At 43.0% G+C, this 22137-nt stretch overlaps 1 protein-coding gene across 1 annotated transcript in view; it reads left to right on the forward strand.

Moving 5' to 3' along the window:
* The window catches only part of LOC135511365 (protein shisa-9A-like), an 89792-nt gene that overhangs the window by 40871 nt on the left and 26784 nt on the right, over positions 1-22137 (forward strand). Inside the window, exon 4 of the mRNA XM_064932902.1 lies at positions 21055-21180. Coding sequence (XP_064788974.1) covers positions 21055-21180 — 126 coding nt within the window. The remainder of the gene's footprint in view (positions 1-21054; positions 21181-22137) is intronic.

The raw sequence follows: 22137 nt of genomic DNA on the forward strand, positions 1-22137 counted from the left end.
CAGACAACGTATCGTAGCATGAGAGGTACAGACAACGTATCGTAGCATGAGAGGTACAGACAACGTATCGTAGCATGAGAGGTACAGACAACGTATCGTAGCATGAGAGGTTCAGACAACGTATCGTAGCATGAGAGGTTCAGACAACGTATCGTAGCATGAGAGGTACAGACAACGTATCGTAGCATGAGAGGTTCAGACAACTTATCGTAGCATGAGAGGTTCAGACAACGTATCGTAGCATGAGAGGTACAGACAACGTATCGTAGCATGAGAGGTACAGACAACGTATCGTAGCATGAGAGGTTCAGACAACTTATCGTAGCATGAAAATGTGTTATCATGTCACTCTAAGCAAATAGATAAAACCTGCACATGTTGAATTATTTTTTGACCCATTATGATGATGATACCATTACACTACACCGAACAGATTTTCCTAAAAAACAATAATGACTTCTTGAAGAGCATTCCTTCGAATATGAATTTTCTGTATGTGAGTGGTTTGGAATTGGAATACACTTAAGTAGGTTATATCCCGCAACAGTATGGAGGCTCTGAATGCAGAGGCTTTATCCCAAATGGCACCTTATTCCCTATATTGTGCACTACTTTTGACCAGAGCCCTACGGGCCCTGGTCATACGGTGTGCACTATATAGTGAATAGAGTGCCATTTGTGACGCAGACAGGCTCTGTATCTTGCCCCCCTCTGAGTCCCCCTCCCTGTATTCTCCTAAATGGGAACATACTGTCTTGCTAATGAGAGATGATGAAGAGATGAACATATGGTGACAGTGTGAGAAGATAGTGTGCAGCCAGAGATACGGAAAAGATGCATAAAAATGTATCCTGTTACAAGATACTCTGAAGACCAATGTATCAAACTAAGATACAAAATACTTTTGCAAAGTATTGTATTAATATAAAATACAGGTATATTGAGGTATCTTGTAATGAAATCCAAAATACATTTGCAAGTACACACCTTCACTACAACAACATTCTCAGTAACAGTAACAAAAAATGTTTTACTTGCTATTATTTTTATATGTGGTTGTTTATTTAACTTAGTTGAATCCACTGACTGTAAATCTCTCTGGAATAAGTATTTGCTAAATGACCAAAATGTAAATGTAACATTTTAACAGAACACTGGATACTATTATTGGCCTTGTTTTTGAGGCAGGGCTCATTAGAATAATACCCAGCATTCTTTGCAAGTGTTAACATTTTGGTAATTTAGCAGACATTGTTATCACACCATAGTGCCATCAGACTTCTGATACCAATACTAGGTGAAAGGGGGCCACAAAAGTGTGAAACACTATAGAAAAAGGTCTCAAGTACCTTGTTACAAAATACATTGGACTGTAGTTTAGGCCGGTGAAATACAAATGACCAAATTCCTCACAAGTAACAGAAATACTGCCCATCTCTCTGCAGCGAATGTAAATGTTCTGTTTTGGATCTAAATATGTGTTATTTGCGGCTTCACCATAACATGGAGGAAAATGTAAATAGTTAGACCTTTCCCATGTTCAATTCAATTGACACTTTCTTATTAGCCTTATGAATATAGAAACTTGGTTGCAGTCTTGACAAGCTGCATCACCACCTGGTTCGGCTGCTGCACCGGCCTCAACCAGAAGGGCCTGCAGACCAACAGGTTCTGAGACAGTTTCTACCACCAGGCCATCAGACTGCTGAACAGCTCACCCTAGCTCTCTCCCTACACATACCTGCACCTAGAGACTATCTGTACCTTAGAGACTATTTGCACTGACTAAAGCTGGGTGATATACCTTATATATACCGGTAATAATGCAGGAACCGGTTTTTACTTTACCTTCTATAATGGTATTTCAATATTTGTTTTGTTGAATGTGATATGCACCTCCGGCTTGTGTAATGTCCGTTTTTATGGTTTACTCCTTTTGCTACTTGAGTCATCTTTGCATGCTATAGTAAAAATAAAGAAAAACCCTTGAATGAGTAGGTGTTCTAAAACTTTTGACCGTTAGTGTATATATATTTATTATTTAAAAATATATGTTTTTAAATTCAATACAGTAATATGAGATCTGTATGTATTATATTTACATTTTTGTCATTTAGCAGATGCTCTTATCCACAGCAACTTACAGTAAGTGCGTTCATCTTAATTATTGTAACGTGTACGCTAATAATTTGGAAGCAGGTACAGGGAGTGAATTTAGTAAATAAATGAACATGGAAAAAAACAAGAAACACGAGTAGCGTACAGACATGAAACACAGGAACAGAAACAATAACGCCGGAGGAAAAAACCAAAGGGAGTGACGGATATAGGGGAGGTAATCAGGAAGGTGATGGAATCCAGGTGAGTCTCATGAAGCGCAGGTGCACGTAACGATGGTGGCAGGTGTGCGTAATAATAAAACAACCGGCGACGTTGAGCACCGGAGAGGGGGAGCAGGAGTAAACATGACAGAGACAGTATATTGGCAATATACCACAAACCCCCAAGGTGCATTATTACTGTTATAAACTGGTTACCATTGTAATTAGATCAGTAAAAGTAAATGTTTTGTCAAACCCGTGGTATACGGTCTGATATACCATGGCTGTCAGCAAATAGCTTTTGTGTCAGAGTGTGCGCAACTGGTCGAAGGAAGTCAGGTGCAGGAGAGCAGAGATGAGTGAACAGGCCCACTTTATTCAGGCAGAGGAAAACAGCCAGACGCAACACTCTGGCCCAAAGAAAAAAGTGAATGCGCACAAATTACACACGTACATACAAATAACAAAACCACGGGTTACAACAATACCCGGTGATGGCTAGAAGACCGGTGACTTCCACCGCTGAACACCGCCCGAACAAGGAGAGGGACCGACTTCGGTTGGAGTCGTGACATTTTGACCAACAAATCAGTCCCCCAAAATTTTGAAATCCCAATGTGGCCCTCGAGCCAAAATTATTTCCCAGCCTTGATCTATGTGGTGATTCAAATACCTTCACTAGTGAAGGTAATTTCAAGTATTTTCAGTTGTCCTTTTCATTCTGCTTCATTCACTTAAAAGAGCTGGTTCCGAACAGCTCCAATTTCAGTAGCCATGATTTTGTTAAATAGACATGAGGGGGGCTCTGATTGGTCTCTGCCTGGGGCCTCCAAATCACTCATTTGGCCCTGCGATCACTCACACTGACCTCACACATCTCAGAGGAAATGAAAAGACTTGGAGAGCAGGCAATGTGTATGAGCGATCAAGTTGCCTATACAGTTGCCTGTTGGTATGTGTGGGCGATGCGCACTGCACAAGACAGAAAAGAGCTCTCTCTCTCTCACACACAGACACACACACACACACACACACACACACACACACACACACACACACACACACACACACACACACACACACACACACACACACACACACACACACACACACACACACACACACACACACACACACACACACACACACACACACACACACACACACACCCCATGTTGTCATGACAAAGTGAAAGCATGAGAACAGGAGAAAATAAAGGCAGCTGAATCCTGGAGAGGAGGACATGTTCCATGTTCCACTAGAAAGGTTTATAGATAATGACTCGGCTCATGAACACCAAACCAAAGAAACAGTAAATAGCCCATCCAGATAGATATGAAGCCATTCCAAGCACTAAGCATGGGATACATGTATATCACTCCCACTTACATGCATCACATGTGTTCTGCTGCTACACTGTCTGTTTTTTCAGCACGTACAGTACCAGTCACAAGTTTGGACACACCTACTCATTGAAGGGTTTTTCTTTATTTTTACTATTTTCTACATTGTAGAATAATAGTGAAGACATAAACTATGAAATAACATATGAAATCATGTAGTAACCAAAAACGTGTTAAACAAATCAAAAACATTTTAGATTTTAGATTTCATCAAAGTAGCCACCCTTTGCCTTGACGACAACATTCTCTCAACCAGCTTCACGAGGAATGCTTTTCCAAAAGTCTTGAAGGAGTTCCCACATATGCTGAGCACTTGTTGGCTGCTTTTCCTACACTCTGACATCCAACTCATCCCAAACCATTGGGTTGAGGTCGGGTGATTGTGGAGGCCAGGTTATGATGCAGCACTTCATCACTCTCTTTCTTTGTCAAATAGCCCTTACACAGCCTGGAGGTGTGTTTAGGTCATTGTCATGTTGAAAAACAAATGATAGTCCCACTAATTTCAAACCAGATGGGATGGCGTATTCCTGCAGAATCCTGTGGTAGCCATGCTAGTTAAGTGTGCCTTGAATTCTAAATAAATCACAGACCGTGTAACCAGCAAAGCATCCCACACACCATCACACCTCCTCATCCATGCTTCACAGTGGGAACCACAAAGGCAGAGATCATCTGTTCACTTACTCAGCGTCTCACAAAACATGCCATTTGGAGTCATCAGACATAAGGTAACACGACTCAGGACAAGACCCAGATGTGACACAGGAGGCAGACAGTTAGAATCTCAGATGTTTATTACAAATCAGGGGTGGGCAAACAGCAGGTCCGGGGCAGGCAGAGGTCGGTAATCCAAGACAGCATCAAACAGGGACAGAATGGCAGGCAGGCTCAGGGTCAGGGCTGGCAGAGGTTGGTAATCCAAGACAGCATCAAACAGGGACAGAACAGCAGGCAGGATCAGGGTCAGGGCTGGCAGAGGTCGGTAATCTAAGACAGCATCAAACAGGGACAGAAAGGCAGGCAGGCTCAGGGTCAGGGCTGGCAGAGGTTGGTAATCTTAGACAGCATCAAACAGGGACAGAACGGCAGGCAGGCTCAGGGTCAGGGCTGGCAGAGGTTGGTAATCTAAGACAGCATCAAACAGGGACAGAACGGCAGGCAGGCTCAGGGTCAGGGCTGGCAGGGGTTGGTAATCTAAGACAGCATCAAACAGGGACAGAACGGCAGGCAGGCTCAGGGTCAGGGCTGGCAGAGGTTGGTAATCTTAGACAGCATCAAACAGGGACAGAACGGCAGGCAGGCTCAGGGTCAGGGCTGGCAGAGGTCGGTAATCTAAGACAGCATCAAACAGGGACAGAACGGCAGGCAGGCTCAGGGTCAGGGCTGGCAGAGGTCGGTAATCTAAGACAGCATCAAACAGGGACAGAACGGCAGGCAGGCTCAGGGTCAGGGAAGGCAGAATGGTCAGAATCTGGGGGGACTAGAAACCAGAAACTAGAGATACTGGACTACGGGAAAATACGCTGGTAAGACTTGACAAGACGAATTGGCAACAGACCAACAGAAAACGCAGGTATAAGTACACAGGGAATAATACGTGAAAATGGGAGAAACCTGGTGGGGGGTGGAGACAACCACAAGAACAGTGAAACAGATCAGGGTGTGACAAAAGGACAGATTTCCACCAGTCTAATGGGTCAAGCAAGTCTCTTCTTGTTATTGGTGTCCATTAGTAGCGGTTTCATTGCAGCAAATCAACCATGAAGGCCTGATCCCCATAGTCTCCTCTGAACAGTAGATGTTGAGATGTGTGTTACTTGAACTCTGGGAAGCATTTATTTAGGCTGCAATCTGAGGCTGGTAACTCTAACTTATTCTCTGCAGCAGAGGTAACTCTGGCTCTTCCATTCCTGTGGCGGTCGTCATGAGAGCCTGTTTCATCAAATCAAATCAAATTTTATTTGTCACATACATGGTTAGCAGATGTTAATGCGAGTGTAGCGAAATGCTTGTGCTTCTAGTTCCGACAATGCAGTAATAACCAACGAGTAATCTAACTAACAATTCCAAAACTACTGTCTTATACACACAAGTGTAGGGGGATAAAGAATATGTACATAAAGATATATGAATGAGTGATGGTACAGAGCGGCATAGGCAAGATACAGTAGATGGTATCGAGTACAGTATATACATATGAGATGAGTATGTAAACAAAGTGGCATAGTTAAAGTGGCTAGTGATACATGTATTACCTAAAGATGCAGTAGATGATATAGAGTACAGTATATACGTATACATATGAGATGAATAATGTAGGGTATGTAAACATTATATTAGGTAGCATTGTTTAAAGTGCTAGTGATATATTTTCCATCATTTCCCATCAATTCCCATTATTAAAGTGGCTGGAGTTGAGTCAGTGTGTTGGCAGCAGCCACTCAATGTTAGTGGTGGCTGTTTAACAGTCTGATGGCATTGAGATAGAAGCTGTTTTTCAGTCTCTCGGTCCCAGCTTTGATGCACCTGTACTGACCTCGCCTTCTGGATGATAGCGGGGTGAACAGGCAGTGGCTCGGGTGGTTGTTGTCCTTGATGATCTTTATGGCCTTCCTGTAACATCGGGTGGTGTAGGTGTCCTGGAGGGCAGGTAGTTTGCCCCCGGTGATGTGTTGTGCAGACCTCACCACCCTCTGGAGAGCCTTACGAATGTGGGCGGAGCAGTTGCAGTACCAGGCGGTGATACAGCCCGCCAGGATGCTCTCAATTTTGCATCTGTAGAAGTTTGTGAGTGCTTTTGGTGACAAGCCAAATTTATTCAGCCTCCTGAGGTTGAAGAGGCGCTGCTGCGCCTTCTTCACAATGCTGTCTGTGTGGGTGGACCAATTCAGTTTGTCTGTGATGTGTATGCCGAGGAACTTAAAACTTACTACCCTCTCCACTACTGTTCCATCGATGTGGATAGGGGAGTGTTCCCTCTGCTGTTTCCTGAAGTCCACAATCATCTCCTTAGTTTTGGTGACGTTGAGTGTGAGGTTATTTTCCTGACACCACACTCCGAGGGCCCTCACCTCCTCCCTGTAGGCCATCTCGTCGTTGTTGGTAATCAAGCCTACCACTGTTGTGTCGTCCGCAAACTTGATGATTGAGTTGGAGGCTTGCGTGGCCACGCAGTCGTGGGTGAACAGGGAGTACAGGAGAGGGCTCAGAACGCACCCTTGTGGGGCCCCAGTGTTGAGGATCAACGGGGTGGAGATGTTGTTGCCTACCCTCACCACCTGGGGGCGGCCCGTCAGGAAGTCCAGTACCCAGTTGCACAGGGCGGGGTCGAGACCCAGGGTCTCGAGCTTGATGACGAGCTTGGAGGGTACTATGGTGTTAAATGCCGAGCTGTAGTCGATGAACAGCATTCTCACATAGGTATTCCTCTTGTCCAGATGGGTTAGGGCAGTGTGCAGTGTGGTTGAGATTGCATCGTCTGTGGACCTATTTGGGCTGTAAGCAAATTGGAGTGGGTCTAGGGTGTCAGGTAGGGTGGAGGTGATATGGTCCTTGACTAGTCTCTCAAAGCACTTCATGATGACGGAACTTGATCATAGCACTTGATGGTTTTTGCGACTGTTGTGCTTGAAATTTCCATATTGACTGACATTCATGTCATAAAGTAATGATGAACTATCGTTTCTCTGCTTATTTGAGCTGCTCTTGCCATAATATGGATTTGATCTTTTACCAAATAGGGCTATCTAATGTATACCACCCCTACCTTGTCACAACACAACTGACTGGCTCAAACGCATTAAGAAGGAAAGAAATTCTACAAATTAACTTTAAACAAAGCACACCTGTTAATTGAAAATCATTCCAGGTGACTACCTCATGAAGCTGGTTGAGAGAAAGATGTCATCAAGGCAAAGTGTGGCTACTTTGAAGAATCTCAAATATATTTGTTAAACACTTTTTTGATTTCTACAAACTTTTGACTGATACTGTACATTTCTGTACTGTAATGCTACTGTCTGTCTCTTCAACACGTACATCTCAGTACTGTAATGCTACTGTCTGTCTCTTCAACACGTACATGTCAGTACTGTAATGCTACTGTCTGTCTCTTCAACATGTACATGTCAGTACTGTAATGCTACTGTCTGTCTCTTCAACACGTACATGTCAGTACTGTAATGCAACTGTCTGTCTCTTCAACACGTACATGTCAGTACTGTAATGCTACTGTCTGTCTCTTCAACACGTACATGTCAGTACTGTAATGCTACTCTCTGTCTCTTCAACACGTACATGTCAGTACTGTAATGCTACTGTCTGTCTCTTCAACACGTACCTGTCAGTACTGTAATACTACTGTCTGTCTCTTCAACACGTACCTGTCAGTACTGTAATGCTACTGTCTGTCTCTTCAACACGTACCTGTCAGTACTGTAATGCTACTGTCTGTCTCTTCAACACGTACCCGTCAGTACTGTAATGCTACTGTCTGTCTCTTCAACACGTACCTGTCAGTACTGTAATGCTACTGTCTGTCTCTTCAACACGTACATGTCAGTACTGTAATGCGATTGTTTCAGCAGAGGTAAAGCAAAAGTCCAGATAGAGTACTGTTGTATTTGTGCCATGATTTATGGCATTTATAGACCATGTGTAGTGCTGTTAGTGTGTAGTGCTGTTACTACCTATAGACAATGTGTAGTGCTGTTACTACCTAAAGACCATGTGTAGTGCTGTTACTACCTATAGACCATGTGTAGTGCTGTTACTACCTATAGACCATGTGTAGTGCTGTTACTACCTATAGACCATGTGTAGTGCTGTTACTACCTATAGACCATGTGTAGTGCTGTTACTACCTATAGACCATGTGTAGTGCTGTTACTACCTATAGACCATGTGTAGTGCTGTTACTACCTATAGACGATGTGTAGTGCTGTTACTACCTAAAGACCATGTGTAGTGCTGTTACTACCTAAAGACCATGTGTAGTGCTGTTACTACCTATAGACCATGTGTAGTGCTGTTACTACCTATAGACCATGTGTAGTGCTGTTACTACCTATAGACCATGTGTAGTGCTGTTACTACCTATAGACCATGTGAAGCACAATTACTACCTATAGACCATGTGAAGCACAGTTACTACCTATAGACCATGTGTAGTGCTGTTACTACCTATAGATCATGTGTAATGCTGTTACTACCTATAGACCATGTGTAGTGCTGTTACTACCTATAGACCATGTGTAGTGCTGTTACTACCTATAGACCATGTGTAGTGCTGTTACTACCTATAGACCATGTGTAGTGCTGTTACTACCTATAGACCATGTGTAGTGCTGTTACTACCTAAAGACCATGTGTAGTGCTGTTACTACCTAAAGACCATGTGTAGTGCTGTTACTACCTATAGACCATGTGTAGTGCTGTTACTACCTATAGACCATGTGTAGTGCTGTTACTACCTATAGACCATGTGTAGTGCTGTTACTACCTATAGACCATGTGTAGTGCTGTTACTACCTATAGACCATGTGTAGTGCTGTTACTACCTATAGACCATGTGTAGTGCTGTTACTACCTAAAGACCATGTGTAGTGCTGTTACTACCTAAAGACCATGTGTAGTGCTGTTACTACCTATAGACCATGTGTAGTGCTGTTACTACCTATAGACCATGTGTAGTGCTGTTACTACCTATAGACCATGTGTAGTGCTGTTACTACCTATAGACCATGTGTAGTGCTGTTACTACCTATAGACCACGTGTAGTGCTGTTACTACCTATAGATCATGTGTAATGCTGCTACTACCTATAGACCATATGTAATGCTGCTACTACCTATAGACCATGTGTAATGCTGCTACTACCTATACACCATGTGTAGTGCTGTTACTACCTATAGACCATGTGTAGTGCTGTTACTACCTATAGACCATGTGTAGTGCTGTTACTACCTATACACCATGTGTAGTGCTGTTACTACCTATAGACCATGTGTAGTGCTGTTACTACCTATACACCATGTGTAGTGCTGTTACTACCTATAGACCATGTGTAGTGCTGTTACTACCTATAGACCATGTGTAGTGCTGTTACTACCTATACACCATGTGTAGTGCTGTTACTACCTATAGATCATGTGTAGTGCTGTTACTACCTATAGACCATGTGTAGTGCTGTTACTACCTATAGATCATGTGTAGTGCTGTTACTACCTATAGACCATGTGTAGTGCTGTTACTACCTATAGACCATGTGTAGTGCTGTTACTACCTATAGACCATATGTAGTGCTGCTACTACCTATAGACCATGTGTAGTGCTGCTACTACCTATAGACCATGTGTAATGCTGCTACTACCTATAGACCATATGTAATGCTGCTACTACCTATAGACCATGTGTAATGCTGCTACTACCTATAGACCATGTGTAATGCTGCTACTACCTATAGACCATGTGTAATGCTGCTACTACCTATAGACCATATGTAATGCTGCTACTACCTATAGACCATATGTAGTGCTGCTACTACCTATAGACCACATATGTCAGAGTCAAGGCCCGCGGGCCACATCCGGCCCGCGAGAAGGTTTTTTACGGCCCCTGGGATGATCTTGATTTATTATTAGAACCGGCCCGCAGACCGCAGCAAGCCGGCAGCCCGCAGATCTTTTACACGCACCAATACTACATTTCCCACAATGCAACGGTGACGCACCGAGCAGTAGGCTGCTTCATTTCAATATTTATTGGCACAGCAGTCGTCAGCATCACAGTAAAATTAACTTTCAGATACCCATCAAAAATGGCAAAACGGAAGGTGGACACTGAGAACCGGGGTTTCAAACAAGGTGGGAGTCGGAGTATATGTTCACGGAGGTAGCTGGAAAACCTGTGTGTCTTCTGTGTGGAGAAAGTGTGGCGGTACTGAAAGAGTATAATCTGAGACGACATTATGAAACGAAACACGCGGACAAAAACAAGAATATGGACATGGAACAAAGGCTACAAAAGGCAGAGGAATTAAAACGAGGCCTCAAATCTCGACAGGCTCTGTTCAAAAAAGCCAAATCACAAGGCCAGGCTGCTGTCAAGGCCAGTTTTATTTTGGCAGAAGAGATCGCTAAATCAGCCCGGCCATTTACGGAGGGGATTTCATCAAAAACTGCATGATTAAAGTTTGTGACGAAGTTTGCCCAGAAAAAGGCAACTCTTTTTAAATGTGAGTCTGAGCAGAAACACCATTGCCGAGAGAGTAGACCAGTTGTCCATCAATCTAAAAGAGCAGCTTGTGAAAAAGGGAAAAGATTTCATTGCATATTCCTTGGCTGTGGATGAGAGCACCGACATTTCTGACATTGCCCAGTTGTCAATTTTCATCCGCGGAGTGGACTCCAGCCTAAGCGTGACAGAGGAGTTTTTGGCTTTACGTCCTATGCATGGCACAACTACGGGGCATGATTTGTATGAAGAGGTGTCAAGATGTGTAAATGAGATGGAGCTGCCTTGGGAAAAACTCGTGGGTTTGACAACCGACGGAGCACCTGCGATGTGTGGACACAGGAGCGGACTGGTGGCGAAGATACGGGAAAAGATGCAAGAGGAAAACGCGACAGGTGAGCTGACAGCTTATCATTGTATCATACACCAGGAAGCGTTGTGCGGTAAAGCCTTGAAAATGGAGCATGTAATGAGCATCATCACGCGCACAGTTAACTTTATCAGAGCCAAAGGTTTGAATCACCGCCAGTTCAAGGCATTTCTGACAGAGCCATAAGAAAATATTGCTTTATTTATCTGATCATATTGGAATATATTTGTTAGGTTTTCAGTAGGTTCAATTAGGTTCACTAGACTATATGCGTCATTTAAAAATTTTTCAATGAACATTCGAACAGTCCGGCCCTCGGCTTGTAGCTAAATTTTTTATTTGGCCCTCCGTCCATTTGACTTTGACACCCCTGCTATAGACCATATGTAGTGCTGTTACTACCTATAGACCATATGTAATGCTGCTACTACCTATAGACCATATGTAGTGCTGTTACTACCTATAGACCATATGTAGTGCTGTTACTACCTATAGATCATATGTAATGCTGCTACTACCTATAGACCATATGTAGTGCTGTTACTACCTATAGACCATATGTAATGCTGCTACTACCTATAGACCATATGTAGTGCTGTTACTACCTATTGACCATATGAATGTGTCGTGCTTTTAGTTGGAAGGCTTTTGGCCCAGCCTTCCACTGGGCCAACTCATCATGCTGATTGACAGGCTGACAGCTGTCACTCTTTCAGTTGATTCTCTGTGTGTGTGTGTGTGTGTGTGTGTGTGTGTGTGTGTGTGTGTGTGTGTGTGTGTGTGTGTGTGTGCGTGTGCGTGCGTGCGTGCGTGTGCGTGTGTGTACATTCATGTTCATCTCCTGGATTTTCTGCGCTGTAGATTAGACACAGACCAGAAGTCATTATTGAACCATCCTATACAGTGGTACACAGTGGATATGGAAGTCATTATTGAACCATCCTATACAGTGGTACACAGTGGAAATGGAAGTCGTTATTGAACCATCCTATACAGTGGTACACAGTGGATATGGAAGTCATTATTGAACCATCCTATACAGTGGTACACAGTGGGATATGGAAGTCATTATTGAACCATCCTATACAGTGGTACACAGTTGATATGGAAGTCATTATTGAACCATCCTATACAGTGGTACACAGTGGATATGGAAGTTATTATTGAACCATCCTATACAGTGGTACACAGTGGATATGGAAGTCATTATTGAACCATCCTATACAGTGGTACACAGTGGATATGGAAGTCATTATTGAATCATCCTATACAGTGGTACACAGTGGAAATGGAAGTCATAATTGAACCATCCTATACAGTGGTACACAGTGGAAATGGAAGTCGTTATTGAACCATCCTATACAGTGGTACACATTGGACCTGGAAGTCATTATTGAACCATCCCAGACAGTGGTACACAGTGGGATATGGAAGTCATTATTGAACCATCCTATACAGTGGTACACAGTTGATATGGAAGTCATTATTGAACCATCCTATACAGTGGTACACAGTGGATATGGAAGTCATTATTGAACCATCCTATACGGTGGTACACAGTGGAAATGGAAGTCGTTATTGAACCATCCTATACAGTGGTACACAGTGGAAATGGAAGTCATTATTGAATCATCCTATACAGTGGTACACAGTGGATATGGAAGTCATTATTGAACCCTCCTATACAGTGGTACTCAGTGGAAATGGAAGTCGTTATTGAACCATCCTATACAGTGGTACACAGTGGATATGGAAGTCATTATTGAACCATCCTATACAGTGGTACACAGTGGATATGGAAGTCGTTATTGAACCATCCTATACAGTGGTACACAGTGGATATGGAAGTCATTATTGAACCATCCTATACAGTGGTACACAGTGGATATGGAAGTCATTATTGAACCATCCTATACAGTGGTACACAGTGGATATGGAAGTCATTATTGAACCATCCTATACAGTGGTACACAGTGGATATGGAAGTCATTATTGAATCATCCTATACGGTGGTACACAGTGGAAATGGAAGTCATTATTGAACCATCCTATACAGTGGTACACAGTGGAAATGGAAGTCGTTATTGAACCATCCTATACAGTGGTACACAGTGGATATGGAAGTCTTTATTGAACCATCCTATACGGTGGTACACAGTGGAAATGGAAGTCATTATTGAACCATCCTATACAGTGGTACACAGTGGATATGGAAGTCGTTAAACCATCCTATACAGTGGTACACAGTGGATATGGAAGTCGTTATTGAACCATCCTATACAGTGGTACACAGTGGGATATGGAAGTCGTTATTGAACCATCCTATACAGTGGTACACAGTGGATATGGAAGTCGTTAAACCATCCTATACAGTGGTACACAGTGGATATGGAAGTCGTTATTGAACCATCCTATACAGTGGTACACAGTGGATATGGAAGTCGTTAAACCATCCTATACAGTGGTACACAGTGGATATGGAAGTCGTTATTGAACCATCCTATACAGTGCCGCTCCCCCTCCCTGGCGCTCCACGGCGCCAGGCTCCCCTGCATTACGCACTCCTGCCACCATCAATACGCATACCTGCCTTTCCCCGTCACGCGCATCAGCGTTTATTACCTCCCCAACATTTGTCAGTTCCTCATCTCTGTTCCCCGCTTCTGCATTGATTGACGAATGTCGTTGTTTTGCCTGTGTGCTGATTCTGTGCCTGTCTTGTTTCATGTCTGTTCCTTATTAAATGTTGACTCCCAGTACCTGCTTCTCATATCTGGCGTTGGTCCTTACAGCCGTAAGTAAATAAGACAACTGCTGTAAGTAAATAAAACAACTTTTGTAAGTAAATAAGACCGCTGCCATGAATAAATAAGACCGCTGTCGTAAGTAAATAAGACCGCTGCTGTGATTAAATAGGACCGCTGTCGTAAGTAAATAAGACCGCTGCTGTGATTAAATAGGACCGCTGTCGTAAGTAAATAAGACCGCTGCCTCAAGTGAAGAAGACTTTATAGAACAAGTTTGAAAACTGTATTTTGTTTTTTAATTATTTTGTAAATTGGAATGGTAGAGTTATGTCATGGATTTATCCGAATTGTATGGGATGGTCTACTCAATCCAAGATTACAACCAATTGATTACATTATTACCCCAAAAATCGAAGAGGCAGGTGGCAGCCGGAGGAGGCAGGGAACTGGTCTGTCTGCCCAATATAAAGGACCAAAACTGGCGGTGGAATAAAAATAGCATAAATAGGAAAGTATACCAGTTTCATTTGAGGACCAGGGTGTTGACAACTGTCACGCCCTGGTCGAAGTATATTGTGTTTGTCTGCATTTATTTGGTTAGGCCAGGATGTGACATGGGTTTTTTGTGGTGTGTTTTGTCTTGGTGGTGTATAGCATAGTCTATGGCTGCCTGAGGCAGTTCTCAATCAGAGTCAGGTGATTATCGTTGTCTCTGATTGGGAACCATATTTAGGCAGCCATATTCTTTGAGTATTTCGTGGGTGATTGTTCCTGTCTCTGTGTTTGTTGTCACCAGATAGGCTGTATAGGTTTTCACATTCCGTTTGTCGTTTTTGTATTGGTCATTTTTCATCATCATTAAACATGTCTCTAAAATACCACGCTGCATTTTGGTCCGCTTCTCCTTCACCAGACGAAAGCCGTTACAACAACTGTGCCATACAGATTGAAAAATAGTTGGAAAGAGATATTTGATTTACCGATTCCATGGTACAGGGTGTGTGAGTTAATATATAAAACAACGCAAGATTCAAGACTTCTTGCTTTTCAGCTAAAATTATTGTGAAGAGTTCTTGCCACCAACAAAATGTTGAATGTTTGGGGCATTCAATCATCGCAGCTCTGCAGATTTTGTTGCGAGGATACAGCATCAATAGACCATTTGTTTTGGTATTGCCCTCAGGTAGCCTGTTTCTGGTCTCAGGTTCATGAATGGCTGGAAAAGCATAACATTAATCTAAAATGTACCCTAGAAATAGTACTGTTAGGAGATCTAGAGAGACCAGGTCAGTCAATTACTAATACACGAATACTCCTAGTAAAATTATTTATTTTAAATTTGCAATCTGTGGATTCTATTAAATTAGATAGATTCAAATTGTATGTTAAACATCACAGCGCAGTTGAAAGATATATGGTGCATAGAAATCCGAAGAGGGTGGCCAGCAGAGATAGGGACGGGCTGATGTTCGTACACATGCATATACACACACTCTCCTTCAAACACACACTTGTGCACTTACAGTGCCTTGCGAAAGTATTCGGCCCCCTTGAACTTTGCGACCTTTTGCCACATTTCAGGCTTCAAACATAAAGATATAAAACTGTATTTTTTTGTGAAGAATCAACAACAAGTGGGACACAATCATGAAGTGGAACAACATTTATTGGATATTTCAAACTTTTTTAACAAATCAAAAACTGAAATATTGGGTGTGCAAAATTATTCAGCCCCCTTAAGTTAATACTTTGTAGCGCCACCTTTTGCTACGATTACAGCTGTAAGTCACTTGGGGTATGTCTCTATCAGTTTTGCACATCGAGAGACTGAACTTTTTTCCCATTCCTCCTTGCAAAACACCTCGAGCTCAGTGAGGTTGGATGGAGAGCATTTGTGAACAGCAGTTTTCAGCTCTTTCCACAGATTCTCAATTGGATTCAGGTCTGGACTTTGACTTGGCCATTCTAACACCTGGATATGTTTATTTTTGAACCATTCCATTGTAGATTTTGCTTTATGTTTTGGATCATTGTCTTGTTGGAAGACAAATCTCCGTCCCAGTCTCAGGTCTTTTGCAGACTCCATCAGGATTTCTTCCAGAATGGTCCTGTATTTGGCTCCATCCATCTTCCCATCAATTTTAACCATCTTCCCTGTCCCTGCTGAAGAAAAGCAGGCCCAAACCATGATGCTGCCACCACCATGTTTGACAGTGGGTATGGTGTGTTCAGGGTGATGAGCTGTGTTGCTTTTACGCCAAACATAACGTTTTGCATTGTTTCCAAAAAGTTCCATTTTGGTTTCATCTGACCAGAGCACCTTCTTCCACATGTTTGGTGTGTCTCCCAGGTGGCTTGTGGCAAACTTTAAACAACACTTTTTATGGATATCTTTAAGAAATGGCTTTCTTCTTGCCACTCTTCCATAAGGCCAGATTTGTGCAATATACGACTGATTGTTGTCCTATGGACAGAGTCTCCCACCTCAGCTGTAGATCTCTGCAGTTCATCCAGAGTGATCATGGGCCTCTTGGCTGCATCTCAGATCAGTCTTCTCCTTGTATGAGCTGAAAGTTTAGAGGGACGGCCAGGTCTTGGTAGATTTGCAGTGGTCTGATACTCCTTCCATTTCAATATTATCGCTTGCACAGTGCTCCTTGGGATGTTTAAAGCTTGGGAAATCTTTTTGTATCCAAATCCGGCTTTAAACTTCTTCACAACAGTATATCGGACCTGCCTGGTGTGTTCCTTGTTCTTCATGATGCTCTCTGCGCTTTTAACGGACCTCTGAGACTATCACAGTGCAGGTGCATTTATACGGAGACTTGATTACAAACAGGTGGATTGTATTTATCATCATTAGTCATTTAGGTCAACATTGGATCATTCAGGTCAACATTGGAGCATTCAGAGATCCTCACTGAACTTCTGGAGAGAGTTTGCTGCACTGAAAGTAAAGGGGCTGAATAATTTTGCACGCCCAATTTTTCAGTTTTTGATTTGTTAAAAAAGTTTGAAATATCCAATAAATGTTGTTCCACTTCATGATTGTGTCCCACTTGTTGTTGATTCTTCACAAAAAAATACAGTTTTATATCTTTATGTTTGAAGCCGAAAATGTGGCAAAAGGTCGCAAAGTTCAAGGGGGCCGAATACTTTCGCAAGGCACTGTACATGGACACACACACACACACACACACACACACACACACACACACACACACACACACACACACACACATACACATCTGTAAGTAGTGCCATGCATCTTGGGGATCCCGAGTGACGCAGCGGTCTAAGGCACTGCATGTCAGTGCTTGATGCGTCACTACAGACACCCTGGTTCGAATCCAGGCTGTATCACAACTGGCCGAGATTGGGATCGAGATGTTCTTTTAAAAATATATATATATTTAAAAAATGTACCCCCTTTTTTTACCCCAATTTTGTGGTATCCAATTGTTAGTAATTTCTTTCTTCTCTCATCGCTACAACTCCCGTTGAGGCTCGGGAGAGACGACGGTCGAAAGCCATGCGTCCCCCGAAACACTACCCAACCAAACCACACTGCTTCTTAACACAGCGCGCATCCAACCCAGAAGCCAGCCACACAAATGTGTCGGAGGAAACACTGTGCACCTGGCGACCTTGGTTAAGGTGCACTGCGCCCGGCCCGCCACAGGAGTCACTGGTGCGCGATGAGACAAGGATATCCCTACCGGCCAAACCCTCCCTAACGACATTAGGCCAATTGTGCGTCGCCCCACAGACCTCCCAGTCGCGGCCAGCTGCGACAGAGCCTGTGCGCAAACCCAAAGTCTCTGGTGGCACAGCTAGCTCTGCGATGCAGTGCCCTAGACCACTGCCCCGCCCGGGAGGCTAAGAATTTGTTCTTAACTGACGTGCAAGTTAAATAAATGTTTAAAAAAATAATAATAATAGTCTTGGTGGTTGGGAGCTTGGGCTGATGGCTGGTTCGGGTTCCTGTTTTTGACCTTGTGGGAGATCTGTCGACCCTGGCTGCTTCTGTGGGTAACTCTGGATGGGAGTCTGTTAGATGATTGAATGTAATGTAAATGTTGAATGGCTTCACTGCAAGTAGATTGTATGTTTTAAGTAAATAATACCACTGCAACAAATAAATAAGACCGCTGGTTTAAGTAAATAATACTGCTACCCTAGTAAATAATTCCGCTGGCGTAGGTAAATAAGACCATTGCCGTAAGTAAATAAGACCACTGCCATAAGATATTATCACTGCTGCCGTAAGTTATTAAGACCGGTGCCGTAAGTAAATAAACCTGCTGTTTTAAGTAAATAAGACCCCTGCCGTAAGTAAATAAGACTGCTGTTTTAAGTAAATAAGACCGCTGCAGTAAGTAAATAAGACTGCTGCTGCACGTAAATAAGACTGCTGCTGCACGTAAATAAGACCGCTGCTGCACGTGAATAAGACCGCTGCTGCACGTAAATAGGACCGCTGCCGTATGCAAATAAGACCGCTGCTGTATGTAAGTAAGACCGCTGCTGCACGTAAATAAGACCACTGCAGTATGTAATGAAGACCGCTGCCGTACGTAAATAAGACTGCTGCCGTACGTAATTAAGACCGCTGGCGTAAGTAAATAAGACTGCTGCTGCACGTAAATAAGACCGCTGTCGTACGTAATTAAGACCGCTGTCATATGTAATTAAGACCGCTGCTGTATGTAAGTAAGAACGCTGCTGCACGTAATTAAGACCGCTGCCGTACGTAAATAAGACCGCTGCTGCATGTAAATAAGACCGCTGCCGTACGTAATTAAGACCGCTGCTGCACGTAAATAAGACCGCTGTCGTACGTAATTAAGACCGCTGCTGCACGTAAATAAGACCGCTGTCGTACGTAAATAAGACTGCTGCTGCACGTAATTAAGACCGCTGCTGTATGTAAATAAGACCGCTGGCGTAAGTAAATAAGACTGCTGCTGCACGTAATTAAGACCGCTGCTGTATGTAAATAAGACCGCTGGCGTAAGTAAATAAGACTGCTGCTGCACGTAATTAAGACCGCTGTCGTAAGTAATTAAGACGGCTGGCGTAAGTAATTAAGACCGCTGCCGTACGTAATTAAGACCCTGCTGCACGTAAATAAGACTGCTGCTGCACGTAAATAAGACCGCTGCCATACGTAATTAAGACCGCTGGCGTAAGTAAATAAGACTGCTGCTGCACGTAAATAAGACCGCTGTCGTACGTAATTAAGACCGCTGTCATACATAATTAAGAACGCTGTCATACGTAAATAAGACCGCTGTCGTAAGTAAATAAGACTGCTGCTGCACGTAATTAAGACCGCTGCTGTATGTAAATAAGACCGCTGCTGCACGTAATTAAGACCGCTGCCGTACGTAATTAAGACTGCTGCTGCACGTAATTAAGACCGCTGCTGTATGTAAATAAGACCGCTGGCGTAAGTAAATAAGACTGCTGCTGCACGTAATTAAGACCGCTGCTGTATGTAAATAAGACCGCTGCTGCACGTAATTAAGACCGCTGCCGTACGTAATTAAGACCGCTGCTGCACGTAAATAAGACTGCTGCTGCACGTAATTAAGACCGCTGTCGTAAGTAATTAAGACGGCTGGCGTAAGTAATTAAGACCGCTGCCGTACGTAATTAAGACCCTGCTGCACGTAAATAAGACTGCTGCTGCACGTAAATAAGACCGCTGCCATACGTAATTAAGACCGCTGGCGTAAGTAAATAAGACTGCTGCTGCACGTAAATAAGACCGCTGTCGTACGTAATTAAGACCGCTGTCATACGTAATTAAGAACGCTGTCATACGTAAATAAGACCGCTGTCGTACGTAATTAAGACCGCTGGCGTAAGTAAATAAGACTGCTGCTGCACGTAAATAAGACCGCTGTCGTACGTAATTAAGACCGCTGGCGTAAGTAAATAAGACTGCTGCTGCACGTAAATAAGACCGCTGTCGTACGTAATTAAGACCGCTGTCATACGTAATTAAGACCGCTGGCGTAAGTAAATAAGACTGCTGCTGCACGTAATTAAGACCGCTGCCGTACGTAATTAAGAACGCTGTCATACGTAATTAAGACTGCTGCTGCACGTAAATAAGACTGCTTCTGCACGTAATAAGACCGCTGTCGTAAGTAAATAAGACTGCTGCACTCTCCTCTCTATCGGGCAGCGGAGTGTTAAGTTCTCTGTAGAAGTCTCTGTTTGATTTTCTGACTGGCGTTTGATGAGGCTCCTGGGAGTCGGATGGGAATATGAATATGAGGACTGGGTAAATCCTCCCATCAGACAGACAAAGCTCTTTCCATACTGTTTTCTGTCTCATTCCCTCTTTCCCTCCTACTCTGTTCTCTCTACTGTCTCTCTCTCTCCCCTACCTCTCTCAGTCTCTCTTTCACTCTCTCTCTCCCCTACCTCTCTCGGTCTCTCTCTTGGTGTCTCTCTATTTCGGTTTCCCTTTTGGTTGCTCTCTCTCCCCTACCTCTCTCGGTCTTTCTCTCTTCTCTCTCTCTCTAGGTCTCTCTCTTACTCAGCTCCTTCTCCCTCGCTTAATCGAGTAAGATGGAAATGCAATTAACGTCAATCTCCAGTACAGTTTCAGGGTGAATTCAAATTAGTGCTTTCTCTTTTGTTTTTCTTCTTGTCATTATCTCACAAGAAAAAAAGTTACTACAATAACCGGTCATGTACTTAGATGACAAAAACATCAGTATTACCAATGTGTCATTATTTTGGCCAATACTGGCTTGGTTATGATATAATGTGTGTATTGTAAAGTGAGAACAGCTGTCCATAGGTGTGTAATATGTCACCACAAGTAGCATAACTAATATTTTAGTGTTAGTGACATGTAACTACAATGGACAAATGTCATTGTCTTGACGTATTCTAATGAGGCCATGTTGGAAACAAAGTCATCTAACATTACCCCATTTTGTGTCTGGTCTCTGCAGAAGGAGGTCAGATTAACAACAATGTGGGTCCAGGTCCCACCATGGGCCAGCCACACCCCTACCCTGCTCTGAGCCAGCAACGACCTGGGAAGGAACTCAACAAGTACGCCTCTCTCAAGCTCGTAGGTGAGTGTCTGCTCAATCCGCTTTGTTCTGCTTTGTGTCTGTAGAGGCCTGGGTTCCACTAAGTAAGTTGTTGTTCCAACCAGAACAGCCCAATGACTAAGCTTGATCAAATACCAATTCTATTTGTTATCATTGTGTACACATAACATTTCATGAAGTATTTCTGTATACTTCTCACTTTCGCTGGAACTGAAGACCGATGGGTGTGATGAGTGTCATCAACCATAGTGCCCTTCCTTTTGTTACAGGTGACAGTTTTGATACTCATCACTGCATCCTGTATCAAAAGGTTCGCTGGACGCTAAAGACCCGTAGATCTCTACATGACTCCCTTTTTGTTCACAAGACCCTACGTCATAAACCAGAGTTGCCTAACCCGTTCACAGGATTGGTTAACTCTTGATGTTCCTAGGGTCTCCACCGAGCTACGTAAATATCCTTTTAGTTTTAATGCACCGTAGTGCTGGAACAAAATCCCAAATCAATTTCATCTTAATGTTGTGTTGCCGTTCGGGCAGTTTAGAGTGCTGATCGGGGAATTATTTGTGGACAAATGTAACTGCTGCTCTGGGTGATTTGTGATGTTTAACTTGTGCTTCCAATGACTGTGTTTTTGTATTTTTATGTGTAAATATGTGTATATTTTGTGTATGTTTGTGTTGTATTGTGCAGGGCATATCTGAAAAAGAAACCTAGGTCTTAATATGTCTTCCCTGTTCAAATAAAGGACTAATAAAAAGTATATAGAACTTTCACAGTCCCAATCAAAAGTAGAATCAACTTGTTTTGATATTGACATTCTTAATAGAGTCTAGTCCACTCTATTTTGTTATGTTAATACCATAATATCATACGAGCAAAGCAAGTCTTCTTCTTAAGTATGCGAAAGGCAGTTCCCCCAGAAACAAAATGATGGGATCCGTCTGACTCTCTGTACTGTATAATCATAGTCGCTGT

This window comes from Oncorhynchus masou, chromosome 24, assembly GCF_036934945.1.
Source record: "Oncorhynchus masou masou isolate Uvic2021 chromosome 24, UVic_Omas_1.1, whole genome shotgun sequence".
NCBI lineage: Eukaryota > Metazoa > Chordata > Actinopteri > Salmoniformes > Salmonidae > Oncorhynchus > Oncorhynchus masou.